The 14,886-nt window shown below is 58.0% G+C and overlaps 1 protein-coding gene across 1 annotated transcript; it reads right to left on the bottom strand.

Annotated features, from left to right (window-relative positions):
• Positions 1 to 246: 246 nt before the first annotated feature.
• Positions 247 to 6,586, bottom strand: SLC29A4 (solute carrier family 29 member 4). The gene is made up of 11 exons (XM_074919264.1): positions 6,442 to 6,586; positions 4,230 to 4,399; positions 3,399 to 3,530; positions 3,153 to 3,266; positions 2,939 to 3,067; positions 2,371 to 2,445; positions 1,720 to 1,985; positions 1,496 to 1,631; positions 1,071 to 1,258; positions 574 to 814; positions 247 to 499 (listed from the first exon to the last, which is right to left on the bottom strand). The coding sequence occupies exons 1-11, from the start codon at positions 6,468 to 6,470 to the stop codon at positions 357 to 359; spliced, it is 1,623 nt and encodes a 540-aa protein (XP_074775365.1). The 5' UTR covers positions 6,471 to 6,586; the 3' UTR covers positions 247 to 356.
• Positions 6,587 to 14,886: the final 8,300 nt, after the last annotated feature.

Below are 14,886 nucleotides of genomic sequence, written 5' to 3' on the forward strand. Positions count from 1 at the left end.
TGGCAGTATTTTCTTCCTCCTGGCAATGGCTTGGCTCAAACAGAAGACTCCCCTTCCCTGCCTCCACTGGAGAGCTGCACGTTTCTGATGGGGAGCCTTCCCAAAAGCAACAGGACTGTCCCCCAGCATGGGGGAATGTCACCCCAAGAAGGGGCCCTGCACAGTGCCTGGCTGGGCAGCACAGGCCGTTTTGGGATGTGACGGCCCCGTGCCAACGGAATGCTGGTCCCTGTCTGCCCTGAGGCAGGTTTCTGCCTCCAGGCTCCCTCCCCGAGGAGAGACATGGGCCACACAGGGCGGTGGGGACCACGGTGGGAAGCAGGTCCCATCTTGTCCCCATCGCCCCGCCCTGGGGCTCAGTACCCCGACGTAAAGGAGCTGTTGGAGGTTTCGGTGTAGAAACAGGTACTGTGGGATGTACTGGTGAGGCTGTAGGCAAAATACGCCACGGCCGAGCCCAGCGTCAAGCCTGTCATGTAGGACACGGTCATGGTATTCCCTGTGGGAAGGGACATGGGGTGTCAGGACACTCTGGCCACCCCACATGGGATTCCCAGGAGGGCTTGGTCCTACCTGCCAGCTCCCGCTGCTCAGGGCTCACTTTGCCGGCGGCCAGGATCATGGGGACGCTGCCGAAGTAGCCATTGGTGATGCCCATGAGGAGGGAGAAGATGCAGGGCCAGGCGGGGTGGCCGAAGGTTGGTCTCCCGTTGGGGTAGACACACATGATGAAGAGGGGGATGAAGACCACACGGAGGCAGGAGTAGATGAGGAGGTGTGTCCCTCTCCAGTCGTAGGGCAAGGCAGCCAGGATCTGCAGTGAGGGGCAGAGACCATGCTGGGGACAGCAAGGGGGCTGGGGAGGGAAACGTGGTGCCCAAAATGGAGGAGACAAGATGGTGGAAAGGCCAACTGCTGCAGGAGCCCAACCTCAGCCATGCTGGTGAGCAACCTCACGCTGCTTAGATACCCATGGGGTGGAGATGACCCTCAGTGGGGCCAAGTGGCTTTGAAAGAGAACACAAAAAGGAGGCAGGCCCCCACTGCGCTGGTGCTCGCCTCTCTCCTACCTTGCCGACGAAGTCGGAGAGGTTGAAGATGGCCATGATGAGGATGGGGAGCCATTCCCCCAGTGTGCAGTTGTGGATCTCCGACTCCAGCCCAGGAAAGAGGCACAGAGTGATGAAGTAGGTCATGGCGATGGAGAGCATGTAGGCCCAGATGAGCCGGGACACGACGTAGCGGTGGAGCAGCATGTCTGGCAGGGATGGGTAGCACAGCTCAGCCAAAACCTGCAGCCCTCCCCTTGCAGAGCCTTGCCTTGCCAGCACCCCGAGGGTGGCTTTCAAAGACAAGATTACTCCATGTTTCTGGGCACACTGAGAAAGGGATGACCCTTCCCCAAAGCCCTGGGCCACCAATTGCTCATTCTGCCTTGCAAAATGCTGCAAAACCACCCTGTTGGTGTGGCTTGCCCCCTGAGCCTACCACCTACCTCTGAAGCTGGGCCAACTCTTCTTGATTTTGGGCCGAGGGACATCAAAGCGCATGTATGTGCCGCTGCCAGCCAGCTCAGCTTCGGGGCCTGGGCTGCCCCGGGGGGAGCTTGGCTGCCCCCGCTGCCGGTTCTCCTGGGTGGGGGGAGAGAGGACACCAGTGCTGAGCTTCAGTGGCAAGAGGGACCCCAGGGGCCAGAGGGGAAACTCGCGCTTGACTTACAAATCGGACATCCTCAGCGGTGACATCGTGGTGGACGCGGTAGCCCGTTCCACGGTCGCTGGCCCCCCGGCTCTCGGGGAGGCCCTTGCGGGAGCAGGCTGTGTAGTAGCGGACGAAGCGGGTGCGCTTCACCAGGAGGTGGAGGATGAAGCATGTCAGCTCCATGCCGATGGAGATGAAAAAGAAGATGACCGTGTTTTCCTTCTCATCTGACAGCAGCAGCTTGGTGAAGATACGGCTGAGCGAGATGATGACCCCAGCAGTGCCTGGTGGCATGGGAGAGCTATTGGCACCGGGTACCGCTGAGCCTTGTCACTCAGGGACCCCCGTCAGCCCCCCCACCACGTGGATGTGGTGCCTCCAGCTGCGGAGGAGCTACCAGCAGTGATTTTGGGGTGCTGAAGCCAGCTCCTGGCAGACATCCCCACCCCCAGCTTGGCGTGGCAGTGATTTACAAACCATTAAACACCCTGGTTTGCTGGGGAGCACCTTGGGGTGTCCCTGATCTGCTGGCAACCTGGCTGGGCTGTGCTGAGGACAGCAGGGCCCCAGGGATGACTCACTGGGGCCCCAGAAGAAGGCGCAGGAGGGTCCCACCGAGCCAGACCACGCGGTTGGACGTGGCCGCGGGCAGCAGATGCAGGTACTTACTCTCGCCCGTCATCACTCCCTGCGTGTAGCGCTTAGGCAGCAGACCTGTGTAGCCGTAGAAGCTGGATTGCTGCACTTCAGGAGAGATGTGCCGAGGGGAGAAGGAGGGATTATTGCTGCAGCCGAAACACCAGGCAGGGGGAAGAAACCCCAGTGGGAGCCCATGTGCTGTGCCATCTGGGAGCTGCATCCTTCCCAAACAGCCGCCACAGTGCCCTAACCCTCCTTGCCCCAAAAGTGGGGGGTATTTTGCCCTCCCTGGGTGCCCCACCACAGCTGTTCCCACCAAGAGTAGCCACCAGTGCGGGGGCTTGGGAAGCCACCATGGTGGCCTAGATCAGTGCTGCTGGGGACCAATGCCCGGTTTGGTGCTGGTGCCCCTGGCCAGTCCCACAGTGGCTGGACAGAGGTGGAGGGGATGGAGCAGGGACGCGAGGGGCAGTTTATAGCCATCAGAGCAAGAGGTTGTCCCAGGAGACCACGGCTCTTGGAGACAGGGCTGTTTCCCCCCCTCCGATGCCACCTAAAGGGCCGTGCTTGCCCCCACACCAGCTGCTGTCCCGCATACCTGTGCAGCCAAAGGCCACCACCCCGACAGCGACCAGGTTGATGGCGTAGGCTTGCCTGCGGGTGAAGAGCTCCAGCCAGACATCGCAGATACTGACGAAGAGCAGGGGCCCCAGGGCGAAGAGATAGCCTGTGGGAGGGAGACAAGAAGCAGGTCGGGGGGGGGACAGCATGGGGCCGTCACTGCTGAGAGGTGCAGGGACCCCCCCACTCACCCACAGAGATCCGGGTGTGCAGGCTCAGCAGCTCCACCAGTGCGTTGTTGAGGATGACGGCCACCAAGGCCACCAGGATGTAGGTGAGGCTCATGTCAAAGACGATGGAGGTCCCTGAAGAGAGGCAGGTGATGGGGTTGGGGGGGTTGGGGGGGAGGGGGCAGGGGTCTGGCTCTCCTGGAAGTGGGGCCAAACTCTCCCCAGGTTTGGGGTGGCTGGGAGGTGCTGCAGCTGCTGGAGACCTACCCGGGTATTTATGGTGCAGGTAGTCCACATCTGTGATAAAGCTGTTGTATGGCAGGAGGAATCCCACCCCGGCCAGCAGCATGGCAAAGTAAATCCCATGGTACCGATCCTGGGGCTCGGGATCATCAGAAACTGACCCAAAAGGGGACAGAAAGAGAAAAAGCTATGACAGTGGCACTGCTGCACCAACAGGACCTGGAGCAGATCTCTTAGGGTGATGAATGGTCCTTCCACATCCTTTATGACAAATAAGGGGGGGTCCCACCACAGCAAGCAGCCCTGTGTCCCATAGAACTCACAAATAAATGGCCTCAGCCCCGAGAAGCTCCTTCCCTAATTAAAGGCATTTCGGTGAGAGACCCAGGAGGTGGGAAAACACCTGTGCTTTGGGGGCTGATGAGTTTTAATCGCAGTTAAATAACCTGAGAGCCAGGCAGTGTGGGTAAGAGCCAAAGTCAAGGTGCAGGAGGGGTTGAGGTGGGGTGTGGAGGTGGACAGGGCTGTCTCAGGATGTGTAACAGGGCTGGGAATAATCCCAGGAGCATCCCTGAGCCCTGCATGGGGAAGGATGAAGCTGCAGGCTGGGGGTGAGCCAGGCAGGAGAGCCAGGGCATAAACCCTCAACTCCTTGCCAACCTGCAGAGCCCACCGCCACGGGATGCTGTGGTGGCTCATACAGGTACAAACAGGTTGAAAGAAGTCAGTAGGCAGTTTTATAGCATTTCAGGCCATTTGTGGCTATTAAACCCATCCCAGGAAGCTCCTAAATGGGTGGGAAACCACCAGAGAACCCCAGTCCTGGCTGTGGGCTGGGGCTGTCCCTGCCCTTACCTGGCTCCATGAAGGTGAGGATGCCCTTGGCCTGGCTGCCCCGCTGCAGCTCGTCCTCTTCCAGCTGATAACTGTCGAAGCTGAAGCTCATCACCACATTGCCCTCCGGTGTCCCCGCCGGGCTCAGCTCCTTGAAGCGCTCAGCTCCCACCGAGCCCATGGTGGCCGACCTGGGAGGGACAGCAGTAACACTGCAAGGGACAGATGGCCCGTGGGTGGCCCTGAGCCTTTGCCACCCCATCATATCACTGTGACTCTTGTGTTTTTTCCACCTGGAAAGATGCTTTCCCCGAGGGGAGCAGGATCCCTCGACCCACTGGGCAGGAGTTTGGATTTGGGGTGGTGAGAAGCGATCAGGGGGATCCATGTGAGCCACCCCCGAGGCATAGCACTGACCCCAGCCCAGTTCAGCACCTCACTGGAATGCTGCCAATGCCAAACACTGCTGCGATTCCCAAAAGCAATTAGAGAAATTAATGGGTGAAAACCTCTCACAGAGGGTGGCTGCTGGGGAAGATCCTGGCTGCCTCGGGAAGCCCTTGCTCTCTGCCGGCAGCACACGCTTATCCAGGTTTATGCCCTTTTTCAGCATCTCTGCTGCCTGGGGCTGGGGCAGAGGCACAATCTTGCAGTCTTTTCACAGAAAGGATGGGATATGACCCAGCTTTTAAGGTGAGCATTTTGGATTTGCTTCTCCAAGGGATCATGGCACAGCAGCTCTGAGAGCCACTGGAGAGGCCCCAGCAGCTGCCCAAGAGGATCCGCACCAAATGCATCCCAAAATAAACTCCCGAAACACCTGGCATCCTTCAGCGACTCTACCAGAGCCACCCAAAACATGGTTCATCCCTCTGGGGCCAGCCCAGGCCCTGGGGAGCCGCTCAGGGCAGCGCTGGCGGGGGGGCTGCTCTGTATTACCGGCGCCAGTCGCTAGATGCCAGGCTGCCTCCGCACCTGCCCCCCGCAGACCACCCAGCCGGCCGGGGGGTGGGAAAAACCCCAAACGTCTCCTCCAAGGCAGCAGGTTGAGGCAAGAGAGGCAGGAAAAAATCAAAGACAGTGATTGCTCTGGTCTCCCTGGCAGACGTGGCCTTTGCAGGAGAGAGAGGTTTTCCAGCATCTCCCCGAGTGTCAGGAGGGATTGGATATTGGGGGAATCCCTGGGGCGGATGGTAAATGTGGTGCCCCCAGACCCTAGCAAGCACAATCCTAGAGCCTAAAATGCATCTGGTCGCTGCAGGGACTGGTGGCACAGCGCGGCGCGGCCCCAGCCCCGAGGCTGTGCGGAGGCCTGGATGGGGCCAGGCTGGGGTGTCCTCCCCACACCACGCCGAGGTGGGCCCCAAGACCCCCCTTCCTGGAGCACCACAGGCAGAACAACCCAGCGGGGCACGTTTTAGGTGGGGACACCGCTCCGTCCCGTTACTCACAGTCAGAGCTGGCTGCGATCCCCTTCACCGAGCACCCTCCTGCGCCTGATGCTACCACCCCAGGCAATAAAATCCGGTGGGAAGCATCTCCCGGGATGCCGGGAGAGCCTGTTGTGGGATTTTTTCCATAGCAGAAATCCCAGCTGGAGATCACGCCGGCTGGAAACACCCCGTACCTATTGTGGCCCAAACTTCTTGGGGCCAGGAGCGGGGCGGGATGCGCAGCACAGCCACGCTGCTGGACCAGCCCCTCAGCATCCTTTCGCCTCGCTCGCTCCGAGCATCCCTGCACCGCGGTAAATCGGGTTGTCCCCTCCTTTTGGATTTACACGGGAAGGGACTTGGGCCTTGCCGCCCCTCTGGACCCAAGGTGGGAGGGGAGAGGGTTCTCCATCACGGCCAGGGGTGGGAGGTCTCACCCAGGCAGAGGGGGGACCCCAGCGCTGCTGCCACCCCAGTGCCGGGTGACCCCCGGGCACCGCAGACCCCCCCCCACCATCCCCGGTCAGACCAGAGAAACGATTTTTGCTCCGGCACAAGGGTCCCCCGACATCTTGCAAGCAGCGAAGTTGCAATAAACAGGGAAAATTCAATAACCCCTTCCTGGGGCTGAAGAAAGAAGGGGCGGGCGGAGGGGAAACGCGGCCGCGGCCGCGCTCGCGGGGACTGCTCGGGCGCCGGGGAGGGGGCAGAGGGCTCTGGGGGGGTGTCTCCCCGCATCTCGTTCCCCCCCCCTCGGCAGCCGCTCCCGGCCGTGCCCAACAGGTCGGCTCGGCTCTTACCTCCCTCCGCCGCGGCGGTTCTGCGGCATCGGCGCTGCCCCCGCCCCGCTCAGCACCGGCGGCCGCCGGCCCCCGGCCCCGCCATGCCGGAGCCTCCTCCGGGGGAGCGGGGAGGGCTCGGAGCGGGGGGAGGCCGGCAGCGAGTGCGGCGGCTGCGAGCGAGGAGCTGAGGCGGCCCCGGCCCTGCCTCCCGCCCCTCACCCCCCGCATCCTCCCGCCTCCCCTTCACGCCTCCTCCGCCCTCCCCCCCCCGGGGGTGCGCACCGGGAATTGGGGAGCCCCGAACCGCCCCCCCCGCCAGCCCCGGGCTGCTGGAGCGGGCTGGGCTAGCCCGGGGGCCGCGGGAAAGGTTTCTGCAATGAGCAGAGCCCTGCTTATAGGTACCGCTGTAGGTGCTTTAGGGGGGATTTCAGAGGCCTGGGGCTAATTACAAAGAGATATTAATTAGGAAGAAAGCCCTGGTGATTTATAATGTCATTTAGGACATGAATTTTGCAGGGACAGGGTCCTTCCCACCCTGAAAATGGATTTTGGCATAAGAGGGAAAGACGGGGTCAGCATAAGCTGTCCCATGGGTGGATGCACAGACAGAAGAATAGATAGAGGGTCAGAAAGACAGATGGATAAATGACAGACCGAAGGTGGGTGGATGGATGGACGGATGGACGGATGAACATACAGACGGCAGCTCTGGCTAGCAGAACTCAGCAATCCCACAGCTTTTTGGGTAAACAAGTGTGTGGGGGGTCTCTGCTCCCCAGCATAACCAGGGCGTGGATGCAGAGGATGAAGGGAACCAGAGCGTGGGACAGTGGGAACATCTGTCCCGAGAGAGGACGTGTGTCGTGTCCCCACCCCTCCTGAGCTGGGTGAGCTGGCCAAGGCTGCAGGAAACATCACAGGGATTTGATGTTGGGTTTTCTTGCAGGAGCACCAAGGCAGGGGGCGGGGGACACAGTAGGTGCCCCTTCCCACCGAGCAGGGGCACAGCCCGGGGGGGGGCCGGCCCTCGCTGGTCGCTTCCCACCCGGAGTGTGGGAGGATGGCGGCAGCAGGGGGAGGAGAGGCACCATCCCTGCTCACACGCCGTGGCTGCAACGCGCCGGGCTGTGAATGACAATCTTCTCGCAGTCAATAAATGCTGCGTTGTATAAATCCGCGCGCGGGGCCAGCGGGATGCACTGCTGCTGCTCACGCCAGAGGAAATTAGAGACAAAACCGGCTGCGCCTCCTCAGCCGCCCTTCTGCTGGGAGAGGGCTGAGCAAAGGGTCTCCCGCAAATTCATCGCAGGGAGGAAAACAAGCCAGGTGGAAATTTCCATCTTTTCTCCTTGGCTGAAATAGCCGGAGTTTGGCTCAGAGCAAACCAGACTGCTGCACTGAGCTCTGTGCGGAGCCAGGGGCTCAGCTTTCCCCACTCCCCCCTTGGCTGAGCCCCTGCACAGCTCAGTGCACTAGTGCAGGGGGGGATTTTTCTGGCTACTTGTTTTGGCTGGGTTGGTTCAGCTCAAATTTGATAGTGTCATCATAAAATCTCAAAGCACCTCACTCCTCTTGGGGGTACATCCCCTTGCCCTACACCAGAGCCCATCACCCCCTGCGAGGTACCTTGAAAATTTAAGAAAAGGGGGTGACTGTGGTGGGGGTTCCCCATCCCCATCTGCTGCTGGTTGGCACCCAGACGGTGTGAATGCTCTACAAAAAGAGCAGGACGAGCTGAAGCATATGTGCGCTCGCCTTTTCACGGCTTGCCGGAGAGGCCCTGCTGCCTTGGCGCTCGCCAGGCAGCATTACTCACTGTTTTCCACAGGGATTTTCCCCATGAGCCATTTCTCCCCATCCCAAAGCCCCAGGTACGGAGCTGGGGAGGTCCTTTAAAAGTGACCGAGCTCAAGGGAGCATCTCAGCTCCCAAATGCGCTTGCTGCCCTCTGAGCCGTGGGGAGATGCTGTGACCAAACACCTCGTGGCAAATAAGAAGCCCCTGACCTTTACCATCCTGTCTAAAATCACATGATCTCTTGATCCCTGTTTTGGGGGGCAAGGGGGTTCCCTTGCTGCTATTCCTGCTGTGGGTGCTGGGGTAGCCAAAGAAACGGCTACAGCTTGGGGGGCTATGGGGGGAGCACAGGGAGATGGATCCATCATGGTGAACATCTCTGAGTGCTTTCCCGCTGCTTTCCCCATCCCCAAGGGCAGTGTTAGACCCAAACAACACCGTCCCTCCTCCCAAAGTGCCCCCCGAGCATGGGCAGGATGAGCTGCCTCTGCCCGATGGGGCATGGGGGGGATGGCAGTCCTCTGAGCTGAGCTCTCCCTGAGTTTTGCTGGGCTCTTCAATTTTTTAAGCTGGCCCTGAATAATTCAGAACTGATGTAGTTGGCTCAAGGTTGGTGAGCTTGGATGCTCCCTGAGTTTCTGCTTGACCCACTTTAACAGCCAGGAAAACCTTCCAGGCACGATGCCAGCCCAGCCACCCTGGTCCCCATGGCAGGAGGGACATCCCCCCATACAGCTCCATCCTGGGGTCTCCCCCTGCACCCACACATCCAACGACATGGATCACAGTGCATCCCTCACCCACACCACAGCTTCTGGGAGGTATTTTTGCCTTCTCTTGCCTCTTCCCACTGTCCCACGGCTCCCGACACGAGTGGGTGCATCCCAGCAGCATCCACCAGATTACGAGGAGGGATTTGCTCTGCTCCATGAACCACCTAACAGCCTGCAGCCACCTTGCCATGGCTCCTTGCTAGTCAGAGCCTCTCCCCACTTTCCTGGAGCCTGGTAGAACACTGATTAATCCTGCTGGGTGGAATAAGACACTGCTGATTCATTTGGCTTAGAGACGTCAGATTAGGACAGTCTCCAGAAATCCCCTCTATTGCAGTTTTTTCTTGTCCATCCAGAAGAGTCTGGTTTTATTAATCATTACTGTTGTGGAGGTGAGGAGGAGAGATCTTTCAGGTCTCAGGTCTCTCATCCCCACTACGCTGCCAGAAACCTCAAGCCATGGCTTTAAACCTTTGAGGGCCATGGGAAGGGGCTGTCCCTGTTGTCCCCATCCCTGCAGGCACAGCCATGAGCCGTCCCTTGGATAAGGAACAGCAGAACCGGGCTCCTTAACCAAGCCGTGGGTGTCCCATGGCCAATGCCCTGTCCCCTCTGCACTGCCGGGCTGGGTGACGCCGTACCTGTGAGTGCTGAGCCGGGGGGACCAGGAGCCCCTCCCTCCCCACACCCCCACACTCAGTGCTCCCAGGAACACTGTGCATCCATCTCTTGCGCTTCACAGGAAGGGGAGGCCATTCCCAAGCCTGCAGTCCCCTCTTGGAAAAGGTCCTTTAAATAGCATCACAGCCTTCACGTCCTTCCCTGGGGTCTGCTCCCAGCGCCGGCCGAGCGTGCTGTGCCAGCACTGGGAGCATCCGCCGCAGCACCGGCTTTGCACCGAGACAGTGGGGATTAAACAGGGATGTTGTCACTTGGCCAGAGTCACACTTGGGGGATTATCAAGGCCTGGGTGAAGCGAGGAGTAGCCAGGGTATTTGTTCAGTGCAACTGGAAGGGTTTGTCGCAATCCGATTGCAGGTGAACAGAAATCCCGGGTGTCGGTGGGAACTCGGCACTGAAAGCCACAGGGATTAACTGGGTTTTCCTCAAGCTTTGCAACAGGACTGGGGTGGGAGGAGGAGTTGCTCTAAACCCAAAGCACTGGGTTTAAAGGCTCCAGAGAGATCCAGGGGCTGAGCTGACTATCAGCTTTGCAGCATCCAGCCCTCGTCCCAAGGCCAAGGACCGAATTCTTCCATGAGGATGCCCTGATTCTCCTGCAAGGGGTTGCTCTGTGCATCCCTCCCGCCTCCAAATCAGCCAAACCAGCCTGGGAGAGCTGGAGAAACCCAGAGAGGATACCCACAGCCTTTACATTCTGCCCCCCCCCCCCCCCCTTCCTTTGTTGGAAGAGATTTGCAACCATCTCTAATTAATCCAAGATGAGCTGCTAATTCATCTCCTTGATTGCAACTTTGCATAATTGCTGCACACCCAGGCCGAGTGGCAGGATGGGATGAAAAAAGGAGACAATCAGTGGCGGACACAGAGGAAACAACAGCTAGGAAGGGCCGGTTCAGCTCGCTCCCACTCATTGGGCTATTTAGAGACCCAGGCTGAGAGAAGAGAATTTTCTCTAGAAAGAAAAAATTGTAACAACCACCCTTGGATGGGATTTCCACCCCCCTCCAAGTTGGGTTCACAAAGGACCTTGCCAGCAGCCACAAAGCCTGAGCCCCTCTGGCAATAGAGAAACAGCGAGTTGCAGGCAATACAGCCCCTTTGGCTAATCCCATTGTCCTACCACATGCTGTCCTCACCCCCATGCTGCCCTTTTTCCAGTGTCCAAGCTGTTGTCTGTAGGTTTCAGAGTGAACGCTCCACCAAGGAGAGCAGGGCAACTGCATCCCCCAGAGAGAGTTCTGAAGGTTTGTCTCCCACTCAGCAGGTACATTAGACCCCCTGTGCCTGTGAAGGCTGTTAACCCCCCCCAAAACAGAACCCAGAGGACAGCAGGCTGGGTCTGCCGGCAAGGCGCTACCGCCTCAGAAAGCGACCCAGCAGTGCAGGAAAGGCCAGGCAGCATCGCCCAGCGCCACAGCAACGGGCAGAGCCACCAGCTGAGCCTCGGCGGCACAATTAGCTGCCACACAGGCAGGCCATGTGCAAGCAAACTAATGTGGATGTTGGTTCATGGGTTATTTTGCTACCCTCTTCTTCCTCCTCCACTCCCATCCCGCCCACAGACGTTTCCCCCCACCCGTTTAACACCTCCACACACACCCTCAGCACCCCAAAAGCTGAGCGACAGGGCAGCAAACAGCAGCAGACAGGTCAGCCCCGCGCTCCCTATTCACGTTTTGCCTTGCAAAAGAAAAGAACTACTTTCAGCTCCAGCCTTTTCTCTGGAAAAATGCAGCTCCCAGCCCTGGGGGCCCCTTCCCTGGCCCCATGGTGAGGGCTGAAAGGGGGCCTGGGCAGCCAGGCTGGCCCCACCGCCCCTCTTAATCAGCCGGGGCATGCGTGAAGCCTAATACTGTCCTGAAGATTTCGGCACTATTGACACACACGACGCGTTAAACGCCTTATGGGGGATTTGCATAAGCTTGGGGAGGGAGGAAGAGCACAGAGAAAAGTGTCGACAATGGGAAAGTAAATGCATTAAAGTGCTTAGGGAAAAAAAAAAAGAATCTGATAAAGGAATAAACCAGTTAAGGGAATATATTACTCGTAGCCCAGTTATTCAAATCCTGCCTTATAGGAAATCCTCTTAAAGCAATCACCTGATTGTGTGTTAAAATCCTAATTGAATAATAAAAGAATTATGTATTTCTTCCATAAAGGCACAAGGATGGGAGCCCACGCGGATGTTCACTCAGGGGGAGGCTGGTGGCAGAGGAGGTGCAGGGCAAAAGCATCAGCACCACCCAGGAGGGATGTGATGGGAGACCTGGGTCCGAGGGAGGATACAGGCGCTGGGAGGGATGCCAGGGGAAGGCTGCACTGCCAAGCACCTTTAAGGGCAGCGGAGGAAAGCTTTACTGGGGTGGGGATGGGGAGTGGCGGTGCCCAGGGGGAGGAGGAGGACCCGATGGAGCTCCAGGGCTCCTCCAGCCCTGTTGCTGCAAGAGCACGGGGCTCAGCGAAGGCACCAAACCTGACCCCTGCCCAGCGCAGCAACTGCAACCACCCAGCATCCAGGCAAAGGGCACTGAGGGGGGGCTACAGCAGCCCCTGGAGCTGCTCAGGAACAAAGTTGGGGGCCCATGTCCAGCTCTGGCGTAACCCTACTGCTGACACAGGTCTTGCAGCAGAGGCATGACCCCCCCCTGCCCCCTCACCACTCCCCCTGCCACCTTACCCCCCAGTTTTCTCAGGCAGGGCTGAGGGTGATGCCTGCAGGGTCTGTCCTGTCCTGCCTGCTGCTGCCCTTCCCCCTGCCTCCACACGGTAAAGATGCAAAAAAAATTAAACAAATAAAAGGCAGCACCTGGCACTCAAGAGGTGAGGAAGAACAGCAGAACTGACATGAACCAAAGCCACAGAACGCACAGCGGGGGGGGGGGGGGGGGGGAAGGAGAAAAAGAAACAAAAGAGCTAAAAATAGCCTTGGGAGCTGCTTTCTTCCCGGAGATCATTTTTCTACCCGGCTGTTTCATTTCATAAACAGGAATATTTATTTATTTCTTCCTCTCTTCACTCCACTTTTTTTTTTTTATTCAATGTCACCACTTTACCCATCCCCACATCTCCTTTAAAAGCCAGTTAAAAAAACCCCCACAACATCCAAACCCAAGAAAAAAACCTCAAACCCAACCCTCTTGATCGCTCCAGCAAAGGCTTGCGTTGCTACAGCTCTTTATAGGTAATTGAATATCCCAGAGTGCATCTGCTAATGCAAACTCCAATATAAATAAGTGGCAGCAGTGAGCTCAGGGAGGGCAGAGGCAGCAGCTGAGAAAACAAAGCGATCAGCGCCCAGCAAACCCCAGCCCTGGCCAAGCTCGGGGCTGCCAGAGGCTTTTTATTAGGGAGAATTTAATTGCCAGGACCAGGCTGAGGGCTCACTCCCGGGCAAGGGTGGGAGCTGGCAGGGAGCAGGGAGGCAGTGTTTGCAGGAAGATGGTTATTGAGTTATCCTCACAGCAGCACCCTTTCTAGAGCCAAGCCTGTGCACAGCAGCAGCGTGCAAAGCCTCCCCCTTCCCAGGGAAGGCCCCCGTCTCCCTTATCACAGCAGGTCCCCCATAGCCAGAGCATCTCCTGCCCTACAGCTAAGCTCTTGGTTTTGCACCGTTCAGTGCCGGTACCTCCTCGATTCAGCATCCTCCAGCAGCAGCCAGGGAAATCAGGGATGACAGGAGCAGTTAATTTGAGCCCGCAGAGGCCATCTTTCCGTGCGTGAGTTGTTTTGTTTCTAGATAGACTTCTAATAACTAATTTCAGGTGGTAAAAAGAAATAGCTAGTCCTGACCTCTTGAAATGCAAATTGCCTTTCACCCTGCCAGAGAGGAAAGGCTGTTTAAAAAGGAGATAGATAGCATCTCCAGGCTCTGCCTCCCTGCTTTCATTTTCAAAATTGTTTTCGGGTGAGAAGAGATGATCTCCGCGTTTCTAGAGTGCTTGCTGCCCCTACAGAGCAAGTACAGGGCACTGAAGGGCCGGGGGGTCCCCAAAGGGCACCAGGAGCGGAGGAGACCCCTGTACTCCAACAGTGCATAGGGAGGGGTCACAGCAGATGGTTTGTATTCCCTACAAACCTGACTTGCCTCAGACAGCAGCAGAGAGGGTGTGGGGCCAGGTGAAGCCCAGAGCTTTTTCCCCACCTGCCAGGGCTCAGTTTTTGGGCCCGATTTCAAAAGCTGCATGCAATTTGCTCAGAAAAGCAAGGCAGAGTCTTCCCAGCAGCTTTCCCAAGCCTCTCTGAGCAGCTTAGGCTCAATAGGTGAGGGCAAACACAGACCACTTTTTTTTTTCCTATCATGTTCTGCTCTGAGTTACAAAGCATCATTGCAGAGGAGGTGCCCTGAGCACACACTGAAGGTGCTGCAGAGCTCTGTTGCAGAAATGGGCAGAAGGATGCTCCAAGAGGGAATCAGGAAGGGAGCAGGGATGCACTGGGGAGTAAAGGCTGGGATGCCAAGGGGAAGGAGCAGGGGGGCTCTGGGCACAGAAGGCTGGGATGATGCCAGGGCAGGGAGGAAATCACATGGATGCTGCAGGGGCAGAAGGCTGCGATGCTGCTGGGGAGGGAACAGGGACACTCCCTGGGTCCCGTACCTCCACCCAGCAGCTGCATAGCTCCCGTGGCTCCCCCCGGCCCCTGCAGCCACCAGCACCCTCATCTCCACAAGCTGAAGGCCTGGGCTTCCACGGGGATGTTGCCCTGATTGCTCTCCACAGATAAAATCTTAAGGTGGATCTATTCGTATGGACAAAGCAGGTCCACTCCCCTGCGTCACTCAGTGCCTCCCAGCATAGCCCCCAACCTGGACCTGTGCAAACACAAGTCTCTTTCTCTCCCAGGGCCTTCCTTGCCCATGCAAAACAGTATCCAGAATATCAAAATATTGTCAAAGTCCTCTAGCCTTTAAATCCTTTATTATAACCTGGACCTTAATAAAACTCACTGCTAAAAACCCCAAACCAAAACATAGTAAGGTGCTGGAACAGCAGGCATCAGATTTCCTTAACTCCAGCAGGTTGGGCAGAAAGCTCTCATTAGCTCAGATGATACCATTAATTAGCTGAAGAAGCCTCTGCCAAGCACCTGGCTGAGACTTGTCCAGGGCCAGGTTAGGTGTGAGAGCTGCTGCATGCTCAGGGACAGGTGAGCCAGGAGCAGGTGCTGCAGAGGGACCCGCTGCTGCCCAACAGGGCAGGGTCAGAGCAGT

Source organism: Athene noctua, chromosome 15, assembly GCF_965140245.1.
Source record: "Athene noctua chromosome 15, bAthNoc1.hap1.1, whole genome shotgun sequence".
NCBI lineage: Eukaryota > Metazoa > Chordata > Aves > Strigiformes > Strigidae > Athene > Athene noctua.

Coding starts and splice junctions, on each gene's coding strand:
- SLC29A4 (XM_074919264.1), bottom strand. CDS start 6,470: ATGCCGCAGAACCGCCGCGGCGGAGGGAG. Junction 3,531..4,229: donor CCTCACCTTCATGGAGCCAG/GTAAGGGCAGGG, acceptor CTTTTGGGTCAG/TTTCTGATGATCCCGAGCCC. Junction 1,259..1,495: donor GAGTTGGCCCAGCTTCAGAG/GTAGGTGGTAGG, acceptor CATCCCTGCCAG/ACATGCTGCTCCACCGCTAC.